Source organism: Suncus etruscus, chromosome 7 (genome assembly GCF_024139225.1).
Source record: "Suncus etruscus isolate mSunEtr1 chromosome 7, mSunEtr1.pri.cur, whole genome shotgun sequence".
Taxonomy (NCBI): Eukaryota; Metazoa; Chordata; class Mammalia; order Eulipotyphla; family Soricidae; genus Suncus; species Suncus etruscus.
The window spans coordinates 111,246,577-111,271,121 of record NC_064854.1 but is presented as its reverse complement, the minus strand read 5'-3'; the positions used below and the strand labels follow the sequence as shown (position 1 = coordinate 111,271,121).

General features: G+C 36.5%; 1 protein-coding gene across 2 annotated transcripts in view; it reads left to right on the top strand.

Moving 5' to 3' along the window:
• Window positions 1–24,316, top strand: part of SYNPR (synaptoporin) — a 360,846-nt gene extending 336,530 nt beyond the window's left edge. For both annotated transcript variants that reach the window (XM_049777116.1, XM_049777117.1), the window contains 2 exons: window positions 18,130–18,321; window positions 22,584–24,316. In XM_049777116.1, coding sequence (XP_049633073.1) covers window positions 18,130–18,321; window positions 22,584–22,841 — 450 coding nt within the window. In that variant the 3' untranslated portion in view covers window positions 22,842–24,316. The remainder of the gene's footprint in view (window positions 1–18,129; window positions 18,322–22,583) is intronic.
• The last annotated feature ends 229 nt before the right edge of the window (window positions 24,317–24,545 follow it).

Genomic DNA, 24,545 nt, shown 5'->3' with positions numbered 1-24,545 from the left:
GCCATTCAGTTATTACAGAAAAAACCAACATTGTTATTCTAAATTACTCCCATCTTAGAGCACAAATTACCCTTCCTCTGCCTGGAAGACTTCACCTAGACATTCACATAACTGACTTGTTTATTTTCCACAGGTGATCTCTTCTCAATAAGATTTCCCTGGCCACTTCACCTCATATTTCACCACCCATTTTTAACTCCACTATCACTTCAACAGTCACTTTCCCATCTTGTCATTTAATACCCTTTGTTTCTGCACTATTTTTTGCCCATTGTATCGTTGTCCAAACCACTTCATACTTATTTTCCTTGTTCCCTGTATATCTCCTAAACAAAAAAATTATTCTAAAGGAACAAGAGAGTTTTGGAGGCTTTCATTCACTATTTTCCCAGTGTCTTGAAGTTTAGTTAATAAATAGATGGCATGGAATGAGAAAAAAAGAAAGAAAGAGGGGCCGGGTAGGTGGCGCTGGAGGTAAGGTGTCTGCCTTGCAAGCGCTAGCCAAGGAAGGACCACGGTTCGATCCCCCGGCGTCCCATATGGTCCCCCCAAGCCAGGGGCAATTTCTGAGCACATAGCCAGGAGTAACCCCTGAGCGTCAGACGGGTGTGGCCCAAAAATCAAAAAAAAAAAAAAAAACCAAAAAAAAAAAAGAAAAGAAAGAAAGAAAAAGAAAGAAAAGAAAGAAAGAAAGGAAAGAAAGAAAGAAAGAAAGAAAGAAAGAAAGAAAGAAAGAAAGAAAGAAAGAAAGAGAAAGAAAGAAAGAAAGAAAGAAAGAAAGAAAGAAAGAAAGAAAGAAAGAAAGAAAGAAAGAAAGAAAGAAAGAAAGAAAGAAAGAAAGAAAGAAAATGATGAATAGTGCCTACTGATTTTGTGCTCCTTTTACAATTTTTATTGTCCTGTAATATCTGACTGATTTATCATTTCTGAGAAGAAACACAGAAGTAATTTCAAATTCTTTCTGAGGTTGGTTCCACTTATTTAGGAATAAACAAAAAAATATGGTCTATCGGGTTAAGGAAGAATACTCTCTGATATTTCTTAGTTTTTAATATGAAACCTATGGTCGGGTAATGACACTTCTAATTTTAATTATTAAAAATGCATTATGAATTTCCATTTAAAAAGTCTTTCCATGCATGCTTATAAATAGAGCTCTCTAATGGCTAAGGTGAAATTAGTTCTCATTCATTTTTGCACTTAAAATTTTTAAGTATATATTAGAAATAAAGTTCTCTAATTTCTTTTTATGAGCAAAGCTCATTAAAATGTCTTCAGATTAGAATTCACAATTTTGAGAAAGTTCTGATTGTCTAGAGAAACTGTGTGTACATTGAGAAATGCAAGTGATTTGGCAAACATGGTAGTATCTGTAGAAAAGATTGGATTTCTTAACCAAATACATCAAAATTAAATGACCTGGAACAATAAAAATGGATGGAAAATATTATAGAAAAACATTCTAGTGACAATTCTTTGCTCAGAGCAAGACAAACACTAAGTCACAAGGGGATTTAAATAGTCGTATCATTCTCAGAATAAAGTAGAAAGAAATGCCAACAAAAGCCAGGTACAAGGTATCACACTGAAAGAAATTTGACCAGGCAGCTGTTGTTTAGCTTCCAAGAAACCAAAGCATTAACCTAAATGTCAACTTTTATTAAAGAGTGTCATAACTAGTTTAACTTCATTTCTAGTCCTGAAACCAAGTGGAGTGTTCTCATTTTAGGAAAATGAGTTGATATACAGCATCTATACTTTCCAGAAAGGCCTCACCTCTTCGGAAACTTGCTTTGAAAATTACTTTTGACACATTAGTCACTTGGTTAAACAATTCTGGCCCATGTCCAGTACACCTGTAAATAATGCTGACAAGATTTTGATCCTGGAAGGACTGTTTTATATATATATAATAATATCTCACTCAGTCCTCACAAAGTTTGTGAAATAAGTATTATCTTCCTAATTATCTTCCTAAAGAGAAGGAAACTGAGACTGAGAGGGTTTGAAGTTCTTTAAAAATAAAAGGGAGGAATTGGAGCAATAGTATTGCAGGTAGGGCTTTTGCCTTGCATATGGTCAAGATTCGAACCCCAATATCCCATATGGTCTCTCAAGTTCTACCAGATATAACTCCTGAGCACAGAGCCAGGAGTAAGTATTGCACTGCTGACTGTGCCTTTCCCAACCACCATCACCAAAAATGGGGGGAAAAGAGATGGGAACTCTAAGAGATATATTTCTTCCACTCTCCTGAGAATGGGCAAGAAGCTATGTATTAAGATATATAAAGGATTTATCTGAGCCTTAAGTGTCTTTTTTCAAATTGATACTTCATAAAATGACACAAGAGAACCCTAGTTAAAAGAGACAGAAGGGGGACATTATTTGAAAATCAGAATAAGTGAAGAGGCGGCTGCTTCTAAAACAAAATAAGATAAACTCAAACTGTTGCATACCAACAACATAGTGGAACACACTGTGTGTGCATTTGACATATGATCACTTGATGATATGTGTTTACCAGAAAGCTAAGAAATCACACACACACCCACATAAATAAAATGAGAGACAAGAACCAAATTTTCCACTCTGCGGGCAGTCTGTCTGCTGTCCTATCAAAAAGCATCAACACAGCAGTATGTGCTCTCGCAGCTCCTGTGTGATTTTGCAGTGAGAAACTCCCTGAACTGAAGTAATTCCAGTCTTCAAAGGTACTGGAATTTTTCCTACACAGCCACTAAATAACAAGCCTACAATTTTGTGTGTGCACAAGAAGATAAAAGGCAAGAATACCTCTCTCGGAGAGACTTGAAAGGCTTCTTGAAGATTTGTTCACCTCTTGGCAATTTTCTCATTACAGAAAGACTTCATAACAGATCTCCCTGTGTGTGATTGTCTCTATGTTTCCAACACGTTTTAAAAGGTTATTGTTATTGCAGGTGTGGATTTCTTTTAAACTTCTGCTACACACGATTACCTAAGCAGATATTATAGGGCTACCTTTACATTCCCAAAATTCATCAAAGCACTGCAGTACTTCCAAAATTCTTTTTTCTCAAGTTTATACCAACAGATTCAATACTGTTTGCTATGGATCACAGATAAAATGGGAATAATTTCCTAAATCAAATAAATAAGATTTGGCTTTCTCAACCTCCAGATACAAGTCTCTTAATGCTAACAAGTCACACTTTCAATTAGGTTTTATTTGTGAAATAATGGAAATACTGTTTTAAGCATTGGTTTTATAAGTGACATTTAAAAGAGGTATTTCTACAAGCTAGTACAAGATTATTACGTTTTCAGCTATTTTCTTTCACATTGTATGGAATTGGGGTCTCTGTGACTAAGAATAACTTACAAGGAGCCTTCACTTTTTTAATAGCTCATTTCTTATCAACAGGATACATTATGGCACATAATGATATTACATTAAAACAGATTTTATAGGCACAGGTCAAGTGGTGCCCACATAGCGTAACTATGCAATAATCAGATTCTGGCAAGATTCAGTTGAATTAAGTGTTTTAATCATTTTGGTCATAATCCTTGCATATGCAGTCACAGGTTTAATCAGCCAGGCAATTTGGACAAAAGAAAGAAAAAAAGCATTTATGTGTTTCTTCTTTACTTGATGAGAGTTTTTACACTCTGTCTATCTGTCTGTCTGTCTCTCTCTCTATTTTTACTATTAGATGAAACACTAGCATGTTTGCCACTGCAACCATAAAATATATTTGTCACAATTCTATCAAGGAATAATCTCAACAAAGCTTTGGTGCAGTTCAAATTATGTTTGTGTCCTGGTTTTACCACTTTCTAACTGGATAGCCATGGACAATTTACTTCACCTTTCTGTGCCTCTTTAATTTCATCTATTAATTAATGGTATTAATAGCACCTACTTTACAATGAGTATAAAGGCGGTTAGTGCTCAGTACAATACCTAATGTGTAGAAATAATTCAATGTTTCAAATGGGGGGGAGGATTATCTTAGAATTGAATTGGTAGGCAAAGACCTACCTATTAGAAAGTTAGACAGAATATATATATGCAGAAGTGCGTGGGAAAACTTTTTAAGAGGGGTAAACCCTCTCAAACCCCTGAGAGAAGTAGATGCTGGAGAAGACTAGAAAATTTATATAGAAAAAAATTCTCTCTAGGCTAGGATCTTGTTTCTCAATGTGCCCCTGTCAACTTGACCCTGCTGGAAGCTTATGAAAAACTCAGACTCTTAGAGCTACTTCAGAATTGCCTACTTCAGGATCTGCATTTCCACTGGATGAGCAGGAAATGTTTTGCCAATGTTCAGTTCTAGCAACAGGGTTTTCAACCTTGTCATAGCTGTGGGCTAATCTGTACCAGTTGGCCGACCCATGATTAAATGACTCATGATTAATAACTAGAGTGGAAAGTTACTTTGTGACTTTCAAAATTTTCAGGTTCACCATTATCTCCTATACCAACTCTTTTAAACAATGCCCCTGGGGAGAAGACTACACTCCCTCAAGATTTCTTTTTTTTTTTCTTAGAAAAAAATTAACTATGAATGTTAAAATCTAACAGTTGTAAATCAAAATTCTGTTAGAACTAACAAAAATAAGTGGCCTCAGCAAACTCAAGCAAACAAAACATAAGTTCTAACTCAATTAATATTGATGTCCAGACAGAACTGTTAAAAATATCACAAATAATTTTCTAATTCAGACTGAAAAGAAGAACCCAGAAAACATATTATCACTCTTTTGGCGATCTCAAGTAACAGACTTCAGTCCAGCCAGTCTTAGAAAAAAGAGGCCTCTCCCTAGAGAACAATGATTTTAGTCCCTTTTGTCTCCCAATTCATTCTTTTCTTTTCTTTTTGTGTTTGTTTTGTTTTGTTTTGGGGGGGGTTTGTTTTTTGTTTTTGTTTTTTTGGTTTTTGGGCCACCCAGCGGTGCTCAGGGGTTACTCCTGGCTGTCTGCTCAGAGATAGCTCCTGGCAGACGAGGGACCATATGGGACACCGGGATTCGAACCAACCACCTTGGTCCTGGATCGGCTGCTTGCAAGGCAAACGCCGCTCTGCTATCTCTCCGGGCCCCCAATTCATTCTTTTCATACACACCAAACATCACATAGCACTCCACACAGTGTAAATTACACTCTTGCACAATAGACATTACTGATGGTCAGTCACACACCTGGCTTCATCCACAGCATTTTCATGTCTAGCTTCTTTCTATTCTTTCTATTCTTAAGCATCAGCCTAAATCTTGCAAAGACTAATAGCTAGGGAACTTCCCAAGCAATATACTCCAGGGACAAGAGGCCATTTCTGAGGTAATCAGGCACAAGAGAGTGAACAGACCTACAATGTGCTAGCGGAACTGAAGATACTGGGGCTACTCCTGGTGGTTCTGGGTGCTTGGTGCCAGTGAAGGTACCCATTAATAGCTCAGTTATCTCTCAAGCTTTGGCACAGAGTATTTTGTTCTGGAATAAATGAATAGATAAGAAAGGGGTAAAAATAGAAAAATTGATGGTGAAATAATGATTCTACTAAGCCAGAGAAATTAAATGGGCTGGAACATGTGCTTCATGTCCAGGAGGCTTAACTTTAATCCCTGATACTATATAATTTCCTAAACATTGCCATTTGCAACAGATGAGCACCAAGCCAGGAGTAGCTCCTAAGTATTGCCAAGTGTGCCTTATCCCCAAATAAACAACCCCTCCAAAATTACATCTCATCAGTATATACATCAGTATCAAATTGCACAAGATCACACATTCTTTTTTTTTCATTCTTGTTCTATAACTGTAAAGCAGATTATTAATTCTCTGCTATCTCAGTTAAAGAGATAAAGGATAACAAGTGCAAATAAATTACCAAAGTTGGGGAAGTAGCAATTTAACTAATTCTCAAACCCATGTCTATCATCTCTACCAGAGTCAAGCCAACATCTTTTAAGAGGAATGGCTTCTCATTTGTAACTACAACGCAATATTTTCCCTCATTTTTACTTTGTACACCGAGTGGGAAAGTGGAAAAAGAAATCGCTGAAGTTTGACTGAATTTCAGCGGTGGATGGTGAAGTGCAGTATAATTTCCTCCTTGGTATTTCAGAAGTTCTTCATCCTAACCATCTGTTGCTGGCTGACAGATGGGTTGATATATGACAGAATAATGGGTCTTCAATTCTAGAAAGGCATAAGGAATGCTTGAAAAATAGCAGCTCTTTTCATGAACCTAACTCTGCTAACACTGCTTGCTCACTTGCAAAAAAAAAATGTGGGTGGAAAGTGTGAAGTATAATCATAATGATTCCCCTAAACAGAAAGTTTCTCACAATTGCCAAAGGTCAAATCCAACATATTATGCCTGTTCTAAAATTATGCTTAGGTTTTCAAATCTAGCCATTTAAAAGGACATACAAGGAAGGAAGTCATATATAAATAAAAATAAGAAAACGCTTTATTTTTATCATAAGACAATGTGATAAGTTTTTTATGACTTTGAAATTATTAGGGAAAATAGAAATGTTTTTCAATTCAAGTATTTTTTTTACTTCAAGTTACTCTGTCAAATATAAAGTCTCTACTTGCATTTTATGGGAACACATACACAATCATATCGCCAGATATTTGGTGGGCACTAGGAACTTGTACTGAAAAATTTTCCCCAAATCTTCTCAAATGAGTTTAAGGCAATATCATCTCCAAAATCCTTGCCATCCAGTGAAAGAGAACAGCATGTGAACAGAATTAAATAATATTAAATGCTGAGACTATAGAAATCAAGGGTTTCATTCATCAAAAAAGTGGTTTGTTCACCCTGGCAGAACATCTTCGATGACTTTACAACTCAACACAATTATCCTAGTTCTTTTCCAATCATGTATTACAACCAAACGAAACATTCACACATGCTCTCTCTCTCTCTCTCTCTCTCTCTCTCTCTCTCTCTCTCTCTCTCTCTCTCTCTCTCTCTCACACACACACACACACACACACACACACACACACACACACACACTTCTGTAAAAAATAGAATTGTTGCTGACTCATAAAGCATGCCTGACTCAGTTTTAGACTGGATAAGCAAGATTTTGGCCACATTTAGTTAACCTCAGAAAAATGACACTATTCTCAAAATAACATCAGAATGTGTGTTGAAACAAAATCTTGGAGAATTACAATCTGAATTCTTGGTGAAATATTCTTTTTTTTTTTTTTTTTGTGGTTTTTGGGTCACACCCGGCAGTGCTCAGGGGTTATTCCTGGCTCCAGGCTCAGAAATTGCTCCTGGCAGGCACGGGGGACCATATGGGGCGCCGGGATTCGAACCGATGACCTCCTGCATGAAAGGCAAATGCCTTACCTCCATGCTATCTCTCCGGCCCGGTGAAATATTCTTGTTCATAACAAAGCATGTCACTGGAAGATCATATCATTTTTACAACTATCAGTATTACAACTATTAGTATAAAAAGAAAATTAGTCCAGTCTCCTCTAACTACTTTTATTTGGTTTTAATCATAACAACCTAGGAGTAGGCAGTCCTATAGCATGTTACAGTAGTGCACAATGAAGCAAGAAAAAAAATCTTAAATCCATAATCAGTTTGACTCCATTACATTATTTCCAGCCATATCTGTCAATTCTTCCATGTTCTATCTAGGAGATATCACTAGTGTAGAATAGTAAGTTAATAATAGGATTATGTTTTCAAAGGAGTATTTGACAGCTTGGCTTTATCTCAGCAGTTCCTTCCCACTCTACTATTACATAATTCTGGAGGTGGAAGAAGTGCTCTCCTTTCCCCCTCCCCACTCCAAATTTCAGTAAAGGTGAAGCCAAGAAAACACAGAATGTGTTCAAAGTGAAGCATACTTGGTCTGAAGACAACACCTGAAAAGATTTGACAGCATTTTGAGACATAATTTCTCAGCATATCTTACTTGAACGATGACCTCACAATAAGTGTATTTTTCTATATTTTGCCCTTTTAAAATTTTATTGAGACAATAGTAACTTATAAATCCTTCATTGTTGTATTTCAGGCATATAGTGACAGTGAATTAGTATTAGTACCACTCCCACCACCAATGTTGACCTCCCTCCACCATAGTTCCCAGCATGCATCCCCTACTACCACCTTTAGCCCCCTGACTGCTAGTATAACAGATCCATTTTGTGTATAGCTTGTTAAAGTTTGGGTCTCTTGAGTCTATTGTCATTGACTTTAATTTGGGTATTTAGATTTGACCTTTATTTTTTTAACTTAATGCTCCTGAGACCACTTTGCCCTTGGGTTCCATCCACTTATTTTCTTTTCTTATAAATGTTTTTATTTTTAAAATATTATTTGATTGTGAGGGCAGCTTAAAATATCTAGGGGAATTAAAAGAGAGCTTTGGATTATCTGATATTTTTCAAGCCTCTACTTCTTTCCATTGAGGGAAAGAACAAATGTGGGTTTTTCAAGCGTGTCAAGCCCTGCCGAGCTCTGCCCAATCCTGCCCAGGCCCCTGCCCCAGTACTATGAGATGTGATCCCCCTAAAAATAAATATCCTAATAAATATTTTTACTTCTAACTAATAACAAGCTAATAATTATTCATAAGACTTAAATAATTGAAGTGTGTGCAAGAGAAAGACAAGGATATTGCATACACAACTCCTATTTTATATTCCCTTTATATTTATATATATGACAAAAACCATTTTGTTGACAAAATAGACACATCACATCCATCTAAGAAATGAATCTACAGGGTCAGAGCAAAAGCACAATAAGCAAGCATTTGCTATGCACATGGCCAACCTAGGTTCAATCTTCAGTATCTCATATGGTCCTCGGAGAACTGCCAAGAGAGAATCCTGAGAGCAGAGCTGGAGATTAACCCCTATTCATCACCAGATGTGGGCTATAAAAACAAAAATACACATCTAAACACCCCCATCACCATAGATGAAATTAGAATGGTAATCAAAGGTCTGCCGAAAAACAAAAGCCCAGGCCCAGATGGATTCACTAATGAATTCTTTCAAACTTTCCAAGAGGAACTACTACCAATCCTGGCAAGACTCTTTCATGAAATTGAACAAACGGAAACACTTCCAAATAGCTTTTATGAAGCCAACATCACCTTGATACCTAAACCAGACAGAGATGCTACAAAAAAAGAAAATTACAGACCAATATCGCTGATGAATGCAGATGCAAAGATCCTCAACAAAATCCTGGCAAATAGGATTCAATGCCTCATTAAGAAGATCATCCACTATGATCAAGTAGGTTTCATCCCAGGAATGCAAGGCTGGTTTAACATCCGTAAATCTATCAACATCATACACAACATCAATAACAAGAAAAATAAAAACCACATGATCATATCAATAGATGCAGAGAAAGCATTTGATAAGGTCCAACACCCATTCTTGATCAAAACTCTCAGCAAGATGGGAATGGAAGGAACCTTTCTCAATCTAGTTGAAGCCATCTACCACAAGCCAATGGCAAATATTATCCTCAATGGAGAAAAACTAAAAGCCTTCCCTCTAAATTCTGGTACAAGACAAGGCTGTCCTCTCTCACCACTCCTATTCAACATAGCACTGGAAGTACTTGCTATAGCGATTAGGCAAGAAAAAGATATCAAGGGAATCCAGATAGGAAAGGAAGAAGTCAAGCTCTCACTGTTTGCAGATGACATGATACTCTACTTAGAAAACCCTAAAGACTCTACCAAAAAGCTTCTAGAAACAATAGACTCATATAGCAAGGTGGCAGGCTACAAAATTAACACACAAAAATCAATGGCCTTTCTATACACCAACAGTAATAAGGAAGAAATGGACATTAAGAAAACAACCCCATTCAAAATAGTGCCACACAAACTCAAATATCTTGGAATCAACTTGACTAAAAATGTGAAGGACCTATACAGAGAAAACTATAAAACTCTGCTCCAAGAAATAAAAGAGGACACGTGGAAATGGAAATGCATACCCTGCTCGTGGATTGGCAGGATTAACATCATCAAAATGGCAATACTCCCCAAGGCATTATACAGATTTAATGCTATCCCTCTAAAGATACCCATGACATTCTTCAAAGAAGTGGATCAGACACTTTTGAAATTCATTTGGAACAATAAACACCCTCGAATAGCCAAAGCAATCATTGGGAAAAAGAATATGGGAGGAATTACTTTCCCCAACTTTAAACTGTACTACAAAGCAATAGTTATCAAAACAGCATGGTATTGGAATAAGGACAGACCCTCAGATCAGTGGAATAGGCTTGAATACTCAGAAAATTTTCCCCAGACATACAATCAACTAATTTTTGATAAAGGAGCAGGAAACCCTAAATGGAGCAGGGAAAGCCTCTTCAACAAGTGGTGTTGGCACAATTGGATAGCCACTTGCAAAAAATTAAACTTAGACCCCCAGCTATCATCATGTACGAAGGTAAAATCCAAATGGATTAAAGACCTCGATATCAGCCCCAAAACCATAAGATATATAGAACAGCACATAGGCAAGACACTCCAGGACATTACAGGCATCTTCAAGGAGGAAACTGCACTCTCCAAGCAAGTGAAAGCAGAGATTAACAGATGGGAATATATTAAGCTGAGAAGCTTCTGCACCTCAAAGGAAATAGTGCCCAGGATACAAGAGCCACCCACTGAGTGGGAGAAACTATTCACCCAATACCCATCAGATAAGGGGCTAATCTCCAAAATATACAAGGCACTGACAGAACTTTACAAGAAAAAAACATCTAATCCCATCAAAAAATGGGGAGAAGAAATGAACAGACACTTTGACAAAAAAGAAATACAAATGGCCAAAAGACACATGAAAAAGTGCTCCACATCATTAATCATCAGGGAGATGCAAATCAAAACAACGATGAGATACCACCTCACACCACAGAGAATGGCACACATCACAAAGAATGAGAATAAACAGTGTTGGCGGGGATGTGGAGAGAAAGGAACTCTTATCCACTGCTGGTGGGAATGCCGTCTAGTTCAACCTTTATGGAAAGCGATATGGAGATTCCTCCAAAAACTTGAAATCGAGCTCCCATATGATCCAGCTATACCACTCCTAGGAATATACCCTAAGAACACAAAAATACAGTACAAAAACCCCTTCCTTACACCCATATTCATTGCAGCACTATTTACCATAGCAAGACTCTGGAAACAACCAAGATGCCCTTCAACAGATGAATGGCTAAAGAAACTGTGGTACATATACACAATGGAATATTATGCAGCTGTCAGGAGAGATGAAGTCATGAAATTTTCCTATACATGGATGTACACGGAATCTATTATGCTGAGTGAAATAAGCCAGAGAGAGAGAGAAAAACACAGAATGGTCTCACTCATCTATGGGTTTTAAGAAAAATGAAAGACATTCTTGCAATAATAATTTTTAGACACAAAAGAGAAAAGAGCTGGAAGTTCCAGCTCACCACAGGAAGCTCACCACAAAGAGTGATGAGTTTAACTAGAGAAATAACTACATTCTGAACTTTCCTAATAATGAGAATGTATGAGGGAAATGGAGAGCCTGTTTAGAGTACAGGCAGGGGTTAGGTGGGGAGGAGGGAGACTTGGGACATTGGTGGTGGGAATGTTGCACTGGTGATGGGTGGCGTTCTTTACATGACTGAAACCCAAACACAATCATGTATGTAATCAAGGTGTTTAAATAAAAAAATAAATAAATAAAAAAATAAAAACAAAAAAACAAAAAAACAAAAATACACAAGCAAACAAAGAATTGAATTTATATTCTTACTGCTCTGACTTCAAGTTTTCTACTGATTTATCTATACACTGCCTAACACAGCTGATATTCTCCAGATGTTTACAATACCCAGATGTTTCATGTCAAGTTGAAAAAGCTGATGGATAATTGCCTAAATCTTGGCACTTTCATTTAATTGATTTTAATCTAGTTCATTTTCACTAGTTTCCCAATTTGTGGGAAGTGTAAAATATATATGTATATTTATAAATGAAAATAATTGATATTATGTTCAACAAACATTTTCAAATTTATTTCCACATTTTCTTATTTATTACTGACAAAACTACAAGTGTGCATTTTCATATTTATGTTTAAGATATACAAACTGATTGCCTTGCTTCTTGGGTACAAGATTTTTGACAACTTACTGGTTTCTATGCCTGCCTAAATTGTGGATGTAACAAAACCAATAACCAACTATGTAAAAAAAAATGTTATTTTCTCTATAAGCTAACAATTTACCTGGAAACACTAAACACTGGTTTAAAACTGGTTGTTTCCTACATTTGTAGACTTCTTGCATGTAAGGGTCCAGAAAGGCATGAATACTTTTCTGTCAGTATTTGGGTATATAAATAGATCCAGCTAAGATCTCTGTTCTGCTTGGACCCACTTAATTGCTTAGTTTTCTAAGAGGGAGTAGGTTTCAATTGAAAAAAAAAATGCAGAGAACTAATACCTTAGCAGTTGTGTGAGTCACCAAAATTCCCAATAAATATAGATTTATTAAATCTCCTTTTGCTAGCAGAATAACCCAAATAAATCGCAATTCTAACTAGTATAGACTTGTATTTTTTAATATATACCCACGATGTTTTCTTATACAAAAATAATTATATCAAGTATATTTTAAGGTGAATAACTGCAATTTAAAATAAATATAATTAGGGGCCAGAGTGATAGCATAATACTAGGGCATTTTCCTAGCATACAGTCAACCCAAGACAGGCCTGGGTTTGAGCCTTATCATTTCATATGGTCCCCTAAACCTTCCAGGAGTGATTTCTGAGCACAGAGCCAGGAGTAATCCCTGAGTGCTGCCAGGTGTGGCCCCAAAACCATTATCTATATAATTTAAAACAAAAAGGAAATGTTGTAAAAAAAAGTTTTACACAGGCCCAGAGAGGTAGTACAGTGATAGGGCATTTGCCTTGCACACAGCCAAGCCAGGATGGTCAGTGCTTTGAATCCTGGCCCCCAGAGCCATCCAGGAGTGATTTCTGAACACAGAGCTAGGAGTAACCCCTGAGCGTCAGAGGGTGTGGCCCAAAAAGAAAAAAAAAAGTTAAACTCTTTTTTTATCATGAAAGTAGTAATAACAATAAACAGTATATATTCATAGCTGGCTGACCCAAAAACCAAAAGGAAATGTTTTACACATTTTTAGGTGTTTTTAATAATTCTATTACCATCCATTGTAGCAAACAAAATTATTTGTATCAACCATAAGGGCAGTCTTGGTGGAGGGGGCTAAAGTGGAGACAATGGTGGAAGGAATGTTAAACTTGATGGTAGGAATTGTGTTGAAACACTGAAGGCCAAAAGTAAATGTATTGTGAACAACTTTGTAAACCACATTGTTTAAATAAAAAGAAAGAAAGAATATTAAAAACCTTAGCACTAACAATATTAATCAATTGTCTATGTCTCTACTACGGAGTCTCTGCTATAGAGAAAGATGTAGAGAACATTTTAAAGGTTTCTTTTCATTGGAAAAGTTAAAAATAAGAAACAAGAAACTTCCCATCTACTGCTAGCACCTACAAATAAATGGATAAAGTTCTCTTAGAACAGAAGTGAAGAAAAAAATGCAGTGTGTCAATCAAAATCAAATTTAAGAGCAGAAACAAAATCCTACATTGACTCCAGAGTCATCCTCGCAGATGAAACATAATGATAGATATTTTTTTACCCAGGTCTTTTAACAAAAAAATGTCAGTATCGCCTGCATCTCTCATTTTGCAAAGTCCTGATTAATGACAGTGTGACAGTAGTGTATTTTTCAGCAGTAAATAAAAGAAGCTAGACAGTGCAGAGAAAGGAATATAAACCACCTGGTGACTGAAAAAAGATTTGAGGCTGGTATCAGATGGCCCCTACTCCATTTTGAGAACTGCTACTTTTATAGCCTATTGTTGGGAGATAATATTGGACACAAGATTGGGGGAAAGAACCCATAATCTGGGCCAAAGAGACAGCACAGAGGCAGGGTGTTTGCTTTGCATGCAGAAGGACTGTGATTCAAATCCTGGCATTCTTTATGGTCTCCCGAGCCTTCCAGGAGCGATTTCTAAAATTAGAGCCAGGAGTAACCCCTGAGCGCCGCTGGGTGCGATCCCCCGCCAAAACAAAAACAAGCACAAAGCAACAACAAAAAGAACCAATAATCTATGGGATTTGGAGTCAAACAGATAAGAGTTTAGTGCCCAACTCATCAACTTAATTTGGTAAAGTGTCATTTTTTCTTCTGTGAAATAGATAATATCACTAATTAGTAGGTGTGCTGAGGAAGAATTGGGGTAAAATATGTAAAATTCTCTAACACCATGTTTGATGTGTGCTGATCACATTAAAGCTGGTTTGAGATATGTTAACTTTCACCTTCTACTGAAAGACTTTAAAGGTCAGCAAACTCTGATTACAACCAAAATTTAGCAACCTGGTGACTCTGAGATCACCAGCAATGGAATTCATAGTTCTAAACATTAAGTTTCTCATCTGTACATAGGGCTCAACGACAGCCATTTAAAAGAATTATTATAAGGTACACTATTGTAAGTGATCGTTTCACAAATGATAGTCTTAAATAATGATATTCACATTTAATTTTGTGAACACATTTTAATAACACATGTTCTGAAGCCATATTTTCTGTTCAAATACTAAATACATCTCTCAAGCTGAACTGCAACAATTGACCTCATCTGTAAAATGGGACTGTATCAGCTACCATCTGATACGAGTTCTGAGGGAATAGTGGGCAGCTCAGTCTTTCTCATCAGTCTAAAATAAAGTTTTAGTTAGCATGGAAACACTGCTTCTATGTACTTCCTAATTCTCTATATGGTGAAATTGATTTACCTTCAAACTTCCACCAGACTCATGATGATATTGCACTGAATTATCATATCATATGGGAGCCTACATGCACCAGAGATAAAAAAAAAAAAAAGGCATGCTGAATTTGTAAAAGGTAAACTTAGGCATAGTTACCAAGGTCATCAATTACGAAGAAAAATTTTACATCAATGACCCAAAGTAACAGGAGGGGCATCTGAAGCCAGAGAGATAGTACAGTGGGTAAGGCCTTTGACTTGCTCACAATCAACCCAGGTTTGATTTCCAGCATCCCATATGATGTCCCTGACCCTGCTAGGAGTTATCACTAAGTCAGAATAATGATAATTCTTAATGTTCACACAAGAACCAATATTTTTGCTGATGTTGAAGTAGCTGTAGATAGTCTATTTGTTAACTTGTTGTCTCATATCTTCACTTCATTTTAGAACTGACTCAAGGTGACTTGCAAGGATATAGAAAATTCAAGATGTAATTAATAAAACAGGGTCATTGGTGGAGGAAAGTTGACAATGGTGGCAGTATTGTTGTTAGAACATTATATTCCTGAAACTCAGCTATAAATAACTTTTGTAAATCACAGTGCCTAATAATTTTTTAAAAACCACAAGATAGAATGAAAGAATTAAAAATTTTGAAAAGGAAAAAGAGAATGAGTATATAAGTTAGAAACATATATGCTATAGTGGCTGTGCCATAAAAAGTGTCATTAAAAATGAATTACAAATTGACCCTGCATTTTAAACACCCAATATTATAATGGTCTACTGGTGAGTAGACATGCATAAAAGATCGATTTAATAGAAGATTCAGCCACTCCTAGCCACTCAAGAATATTCTTCACAGCAGTCGAGTCTTCCCAGTCACAACTGTTGTTGTTTTTGATGTTGTTGTTATTGGGCCACATCCAGCTGCACTCCTGGCTCTGCTAGGATAATCACTTCAGGTGGTGCTCCTGGGACCATACTTGGTAATATGGTTAGAACCAAGGTCAGCCAATTGCAAAGACAAGCAATATCTTACATATTTAGAATGTAAGAGTTTTCATAATGTAGCTAATGGAATCTTGATGAATCAGTCACATCCTGAGAGAAGATGAGTCTAAGTAGGTGAATGGAATCATATATGACTAAATAGGAGACACATGTAAAGTTCTCTATTTGAAGGACTTACCATTTAGAATAAGTTACTTCCTGGCCTTTTGGCTTATACCAAGTGAGAAATAAGAAAGAAGTATATTTCTGTTAACATGCATTTCCTTTTCAATAATGTATTTTTAACTCTAGGAAATCAATATTTTATATATGTATAATTACAGTAAATTGGTAAAAATGAAAAATAAATTGCCCTAGTTAAAGTTGGCTTGCATCTTGGACAGTGATCCCAGCTCCCTAAATCCTTTTGAGTTTTTGGGGTTTTTTATTTGTTTGGTTGATTGGGTTTTGGGTTGTTTTTTTTAGGTTTTTGGGTTTGGGGGGGCCTTATTGGTTTGGGGGCCACATCTGACAGCGCTCAGAGGTTACTCCTGGCTCTGTGCTCAGAAATCGCTCATGGCAGACTCAGGGGACTTGTATGGGATGCCAAGGATTGAATCCAGGTTTGACCCATGTCGTGAACATGCAAGGCAAATGCCCTACCACTGTGCTATCACTCAGGCCCCTCTGAGTTTTAAGGGAGAGAAGCCGCACTCTCAGTATCAGAAGCTTGGTAATGTTTCTTTATTTAGACTTGGGAGCCTGATTTCCTGTCCTGAAAACCTGAGGCCAAGAGTTTGATCCTAGAGAGATCATAATTCTACTCTTTGGAACCTCAGGCACCACAACAGTGTACAGTCTCTGAAGCACTCACCCAGGTGGGAGCCATGTGTGTAACTGGTAAGCACCATGGTTGAGTATGTTGACACAACCAATTGTGTGTGCCATCCTTGTCATCAAGATGACAACAGTAAAGAGTAGTAAAGGGGAAAATATTTATTCCCTTGATAGCATAATATTTTGATATATAAAGGAATTTTTTTACCCTTAGAGAAAATTGTTTCTTTTTAATATCTGGGTCCAGTTTACTCTTCTGCATCTTTAAAACAGGCACTTGAGGGGACAGAGCCATAGAACAGTGGGTAAAGCATGTGCCTTCTATGTGGCCAATATAAGTTCAATTCCCAGCATCCCATATGGTCCCCCAACCCTGTGATTCCTGAGTGCAGACCCAAGAGTAATCACTGTGTATTGCCAGTTATGGCCCAAAAGACAAAAAAATGAGCATAAGAAATACTGTCTAATATAATATTTTTAGAAAATTTTTCACATAATTTCACATAAATATTTCCTGTGAAAGACACTCAAAATATTACAGCCATTATTGTCTCCCACTGAACACATTCCTGGGCATACAGTGTATATAACTCATAGTTCTGTTATTGAACAAATATTGACTGAAAAATTATTGCCATCTGGAAGCCTTTAATGATCAGAAAATCTCTTAAATGTTTGAAATCATAATAAGACATTGGTTCAGATCCTGTACATAGGAGCAAGTTTGACTAGGTTTGATACTATGATGATGCTCATAATTTTTTCTTATTCATTGAAAACCATTCTATTGTATCTGGGCATTATTTTAATAATGTCATTTATTTTTCTTAAGACCCATATAGTGCAGTTAGAGTAATAACTACACTAACCATCATGACAATGGTAATGAGTGAGAGAAGTTGAATGCCTACTTCTTAATGTAGCTAATGTAGGGGTGCGGGAGGAGGGAAATGAGGGGCAGTGGTGGTGGGCATGTTGGGGGTATTCTTTTTATGACTGAATACCATATAAACATGTTTGTAATCATGGTGCTTAAATAAAGATATTTTTTAAAAGTATTCTAGTTCTTAATATTACTATATGTAACCATGGATAAAAATAGAAAATAGATGTTGTAGAAAATTTTTATGAGAACTTTGAGGATTTAGAATCATCCTTGGTACAAAAAATACTTGAATACATATTATTATTATTATTATTATTATTATTATTATATAAAGTTAACTTTCTTTTGTTTAATAGCATGTTTTTCTGGTCCAGAATTTTATTTGGTCCAGAATTTACAGAATTTTAGAATGCTGAAAACTCAAATAATTTCTTACACTAATATAATAGTTTTATGCACTGATTTAATAGCTTTATACACTAATTTAATTCACATTTCTTTTACTATTTTATTTGTTTGTTCTGTAGGATTTCATCGTTACTGTAGTCTTTTCGTTCTTGTGGTTGGTGGGTTCTTCAGCTTGGGCGAAAGGACTGTCTGATGTCAAGGTCTCAACGGATCCCAAGGAAGTATTGTTACTGATGTCAGCTTGCAAACTGCCTTCCAACAAATGCATGGCTGTCCACAGCCCCGTCATGTCCAGCTTAAACACTTCTGTGGTATGTTTTCCTCTATATTTTTTCCTTCCAATCTTTGACAATAACACGTAAAAGGAAAAAAAGTTACAGATATTACCTTGGAAATTTCTACCTCCAAAACGAGATCAACTTGAATGATGAATTTTCATTCCATGTACAAGATGATCCTTTGGCCTTCAAGTTTTCTATTGTCAGAATTCATAATGTCTAGTGGTGCAAATTACAGAATTCTTTTTTTAATATGTGAACAATGATGCAAAGAGGACAAGATAAAGTTACAGTAGAAGGACAATCACCCAAAAACAGAGTTTTCAGAAGAAAGCCCCCTGCTGACACCTTAATGTTGAATTTACAGTCAAAGAACATTAAGAAAAATAAAACAGAACCCATGTACAATTACTTTGTCCCTCAAGACCCCAGATTGTAGTACATTATAACATGTCTTAGCAGTACACAAAGCAATCTGAGGGAAAAAACATTCTTTAGCCACTTCTAAAATAATTATATTTGCTTTGAGATTAACTTATGTTTCTACAGCTTTCTAAAATTTAATCTGATAAGGCATTTATAAGGGGAAAAGGTGGTTAACTAGCTCCTGGTGAGCTGATTGTGCATCTTGCCTTGGGAAGAAAATAAACATGTAAAGAAACTCTGATTAGGCTTTTAGCCGCATTCATTTTATATCTGGCTTTATCTATAAATGAAAAATTTGAGATATATATTAAAATCTATTCTACTTTTCTGGTTTGTTTATAGGCAATGCTTGATGAACATTATAACCCCAAACTCACAATCTAAGAGAGCAAAAATAAAATTATATGTTTGAAAAAAAATAATGTTTTTTAGTTTAATATAATAAGTAAGGAATGAGTTTATTTAATTTTATCACTATGTCTCTAATAAATTTTAGACTATAAGATAGAAATTTTGAAGAAGAAATAATGTAACATGTCTTAAAGTCAAATAGAAAAAAGAATGAAAACCAGACATTATGGGCCAGGAATATGGCTCAGTGGCTGAATATATGTCTTACATGCATGAGGCCCTAAATTCTATCTCTAGAACTATGTATACACACACACACACACACACACACATACACACACACACACACACACACACACTAATGTGATGTGAATGTGTGTGAAAGGACAGCTCAAATGCTATTGTCATTATGGCTTTTTATTAATTAAGGTTCTTTCAGTTAGTAGTGACATAAAACTCAATTTAAACTGGCTAAAAGAGAGCAATCTTCATATTCATTCTACCTCTGGCTCCATGGTCTATGTGTTTAAGACATATTAGTTAAAAATCGTATAAACTCTTATAACTTCATCAGGAGAAAAATCTGAAAATTAAGGAGTAGCACATAAAAATAATGAGACCTGAACATCAACAACAGGTGGAATTGAGAACAGAGCCAGTGTTTTAGATATCAATATAAAAGAATAGTTTTTTGATTTTCTATTAACGGGAAGTTTTCTTGACTTTGGTTATGATTCTGTTTCGATAGAGTTCAAGCCACTTGACTATAGTTTCTCTCTGTAAAAAAAAAAGGGGGAGGGGGAGGGGGAGGAAAGAAGGAAGAAAGAAATGAAGGAAGGAATGGAGGAAGAAAGGAAGGAAGGGGAAGGGAGGGAGGAACAAAGGGAGGGAGGAGGGAGAGAGGGAGGGAGGGAGGAAGAAATGAAGGAAGGGAGAAAGAGAAGAAGGAAAGATGGAAGGAAGGGAGGGAGGGAGGAAGAGAGGAGGGAGAGAGGGAAGAAGAAAGGGAGGGAGAGGAAGGAAAGAAGGAAGGAAGGGAGAAGGGAGAGAGTAAGAGAGGGAGGAAGGAAGGGAGGGAAAGGAAGAAAAGTAAGAAGGAAGGAAGGGAGGAGGGAGAGAGGAAGGAAGGGAGGAAGGAAGGAAGGAAAGAAGGAAGGAAGGAAGGAAGGAAGGAAGGAAGGAAGGAAGGAAGGAAGGAAGGAAGGAAGGAAGGAGAAAGGAAGAAAGGAAGGAAGGGAGGGAGGAAGGAAGGGAGAGAGGGAGAGGAAGGAAGGGAGGGAGGGAGGGAGAAAGGAAGGGAGGAAGGGAGAGGAAGGAAGGAAGGAAGGAAGGAAGGAAGGAAGGAAGGAAGGAAGGAAGGAAGGAAGGAAGGGAGAGGAAGGAAGGAAGGAAGGAGGGAGAGAGGAAGGAAGGAGGGAGGGAGAGAGGAAGGAAGAAGGGAAGGAGGAAGGAAGGAAGGGAGGGAGGAAAGAAGGAAGGAAGGAAGGAAGGAAGGAAGGAAGGAAGGAAGGAAGGAAGGAAGGAAGGGAGGAAGGAAGGAAGGAAGGAAGGAAGGAAGGAAGGAAGGAAGGGAGAGAGGGAGGGAGGGAAGGGAAGGAAGGAAGGAAGGAAGGGAGGGAGGGAGGGGAAGGAAGGAAGGAAGGAAGGATGGAAGGAAGGAAGGAAGGAAGGAAGGAAGGAAGGAAGGAAGGAAGGAAGGAAGGAAGGAAGGAAGGAAGGAAGGAAGGAAGGAGGAATGGAAAGAACAAAGGAAGTAAAGTTGATTGAATAGTTGAAATCATTTCGAAATTGATTAGGGATAGTTTGCTAGTCAATGAGCATTTACTAATACCTAGCACTACTAGGTGCTTCGTGAGCATCGTCTTTACTCCTTACAACTATCCCCCAAAGAAAAATTAATTATCTTTATTCCATGTGAGGAATAAGCAGAGCTGTGGTCCAAAAGCTAATTGAGGTATGCAAGGTTATAAAGCAAGAACTCAGTCACTCTAATTTCAGAGCAAGAGGGGTTGAGTCCAAAGCTAGTAGTTTGTGTGCCCTGATCTACCTCCTGCTAAAATAATGCAAAACTTTGGTAACATCCCTAGGTCTAAGGGCCCAAGGCCCATTATCTTGTGTACATATGCTTTCTTCCAGTCCTAGAACATTGGACTATTCAGCTATGCAGGAACCAAAGGATAAAATTTGCCTTGCAAGGAACTTGCAAGTCCAACTCCAGAGCTATTATGGCACTACGTTCTTTTTTATTTCTTGGTGTCTTAATATAATTACTTTTAAACATTATTTGGTGCCATCACAGTTTCAGCTCATACTTTAATTTTCTATCTCCAAGGGAGGAGTTGTTAGATGAATAGGTCAACCAATCTACTCTGAATAAGACTGCACAACAATTATTCTGTTTGATCTCTTGCGAGAGCAACCAGTTTTACTTTCATCAACAGCTTAGGCCCAAGGGTAGAAATGTTTGGTCCTGTGATTCACCAAGAATGCCCTTCTAGAGAATACAAAAAAATTCCATCAGGAAGTTTCTCACATTCAGTTCTTGGAAAATATTTCATATTTATGGAATCTGCTTTATATGTAGTCTGATTTCAAATTCACCTCAGAATGTCAAAGAAGCATGGGAAGTTCATATATTTAAATAGAAATCTCTATGTTCACTGCCAAGCATACACTTATCTTCATTCCACTTACACCACTTGTTTATCTCCATTGCTTATGCCATTTTGTCTCTCTACCAGTGGTCAGCTCGAGAGTCAATGAGACTCTTTACACTTTTTAATGTGGCTCTTCTGTGTGCCAGGTGGCCGCTCTAGGAGTCAGGACTCTGCTCCTAGCCTGTGTCAGTGCAGGCCCTGTGTTGCTCTCAAAATAAATTTCAATCGTGGTTTTGACAAGATTTGGCTCAGTTGAAAAAAAAAAAAAGGTTTGCCCACCACTGCTCTAGTTGATGTAATTTTCTCTATTATCAATACAAAAAAATAAAGAAAAATAATATTAATAGCTAAAAGTAGTCAAGCTTCTAAATTAATGTACCATTATTAAAATGAAAAAAAAAATGAGCCCCCTTTCCAATTAGTTCATTTGGGGAGTTAATGGTTGCTTCAGGAAGGTAAAGAGTTAGCTATGTAAGGTCTCAGACAGTACAAGATTTGAATCCTAAGTCTGCCACTTATGAAATCAAGTGACCTTGATATATATTTTAATTCATGCTAAATCTTAGTTTTCACATCTTTTGTATGAATAAAATGATAGCCACAGTTTCTTAGACTAAGTATATATATATGCATAAAACCCATTATCGTTTATGCGCAGCAAATATTCAATAGAAGTCAGACATTTTAAGTGAGATGATGTTTCCAGATGAAACATGGGAAGAGGTTTCAACCTTAATATCAAAAATGGACTTTTGTATTATGAAGGTGTTTTTTTTTTTTTTTTTTTTTGAGATTTTTATTTCTTAGCAGTGGGGAACAGGAATTGTTTTGGTTATCAACCTGTATGTCTTAAATCTTCAGGTCTTTGGATTCTTGAACTTTATCCTCTGGGCTGGCAACATCTGGTTTGTTTTCAAGGAGACTGGTTGGCACTCTTCAGGGCAGCGATATATCTCAGACCCAATAGAGAAGCGCGCAAGCAGCTATAATCAAGGAGGATACAACCAAGAGAGTTATGGATCAAGTGGTGGGTACAGCCAACAGGCTAGTTTGGGCCCATCCACTGATGAGTTTGGGCAACAATCCAGTGGCCCTGCTTCCTTAACTAATCAGATTTAACTGGGTAGTATTTTCATTCTTCTACCAATAGTCTCACCACTTTCCATTTCAGTGGCAAAGAATTTTTTAAGAGTTTCAATCAATTATTAAAGCAGAGGTGTTTGATGTAAATCAGAGATCTGTGGTTCTCATTATAGCAGAAAAGCCTGGGTCATGATAAATGGTACTAAATGATGAAATGATGTGAGAAGATATTATTTATCACAAATGGCTAATGGAGGGTTCTTTGTTACATATAGATAATTTTTTGTTGTTTTGTATGTGTATTGAGTAGTGGAAGCATTTTGTAGCTTAAAATCTCTAGTATGTAACATGTGAAAATTAAATAGCATTGGATTTTCCTATGCATTTTGATGCAAAAGATGTTTAAACGATTTCTATAAGACAATTTGGTGTATCACAACTTGCATGTTTATTGTTTTTAGATGCAGGTCCTAAAGGACTATGAGTCAAGGTAATTATTTCCACAATAATCCTGTGATTATTTTTTAATCTAATGAATCAGTGCTCTTATGATTTAGTGCATGAATGAGAATTTTCTCACAAAATGAGTATTTGAACTCTATTTATGAAAATTTTCCAGTTTGCATCATGACTTTGTTAAATGAATGTTTGAAAATATATATATATATATTCACTACTTTGTACACTTGCAAAATGTCTCTCTGGCTTTATCCAGTCGTGAATGCATTGTAACTGAGGTTTGGGGATTTTTTTCCCCTTTAGAAGATATTCAGTGTTCTACTTATAATTGCCCAAAATTTATTCTATTTACTTAGATAAATTTACATTCTTGTAACTTTATATGGTGTTTTGTGGCTCTTATGCTATCTATAGTCTATGAAAAACATATTTAAAATTGTATTTGTAGAGTTTGGTTTTTTTTTTTTAAAAAACAATAGTTATACAGATATCAGACACCATGTCAAAACAGTATCATATTAAATTATTAACTTGTAATGGACACTTAAAACAATAATTATATTATTAGTTTATAGGGATACATATACATAACCTACACTGCAAACTAAATTTAAAACATTATTTACTTATAAAGTCAATTCACTCCTTGATTAAGCAATTAAAAATTCTCAAGTCACAGCTCAACTTACTAATTACCAATTCTGATAGGAATGTTACCCATATATTAAAAATGACTTACACGAATAAGTCTGTATCCCAAAGCAGGTGCTTATGAGATATATTCCCCAGAATATATTCATTATTAAGAAAATGCCAATCTTCACTGCTTTGTTTTAATTCAATTGAAACACCAGGGCCCAACAAGAAGAGAAATCTGAGCCTCTGTATTTCCAGATAAAAGTCACTGATATATAAACTCATTCATTATGTTATCTATCATGTTGAAAGTACTTATCTGTGTTGTAGATGATGTCTATAACCAGTTTCTGGATCTTATTGAATAAATCTGTATTGTGATGTTTCTTTAATCTTAATAAAGTTATTGCATAAAACGTGCTTAGACAATGTAGAATGACAACAGAAACGTGTTGCTTTAACAATGAAGAAGTCAATTCTCCATATTTCTGCTTTCTCTCCATGTCTTTGCTTCTTGAGCCAAAGATCGTTTATTCATTTTGCCATCTAGAACCACGTATGCAGCTGAAAGGTCCGGGCATCCTAATCTAGCTGCCCGACGCAGAGAAATGAAGAGGCTGAGGTCCCAGCAAATGCTCTAAAAAG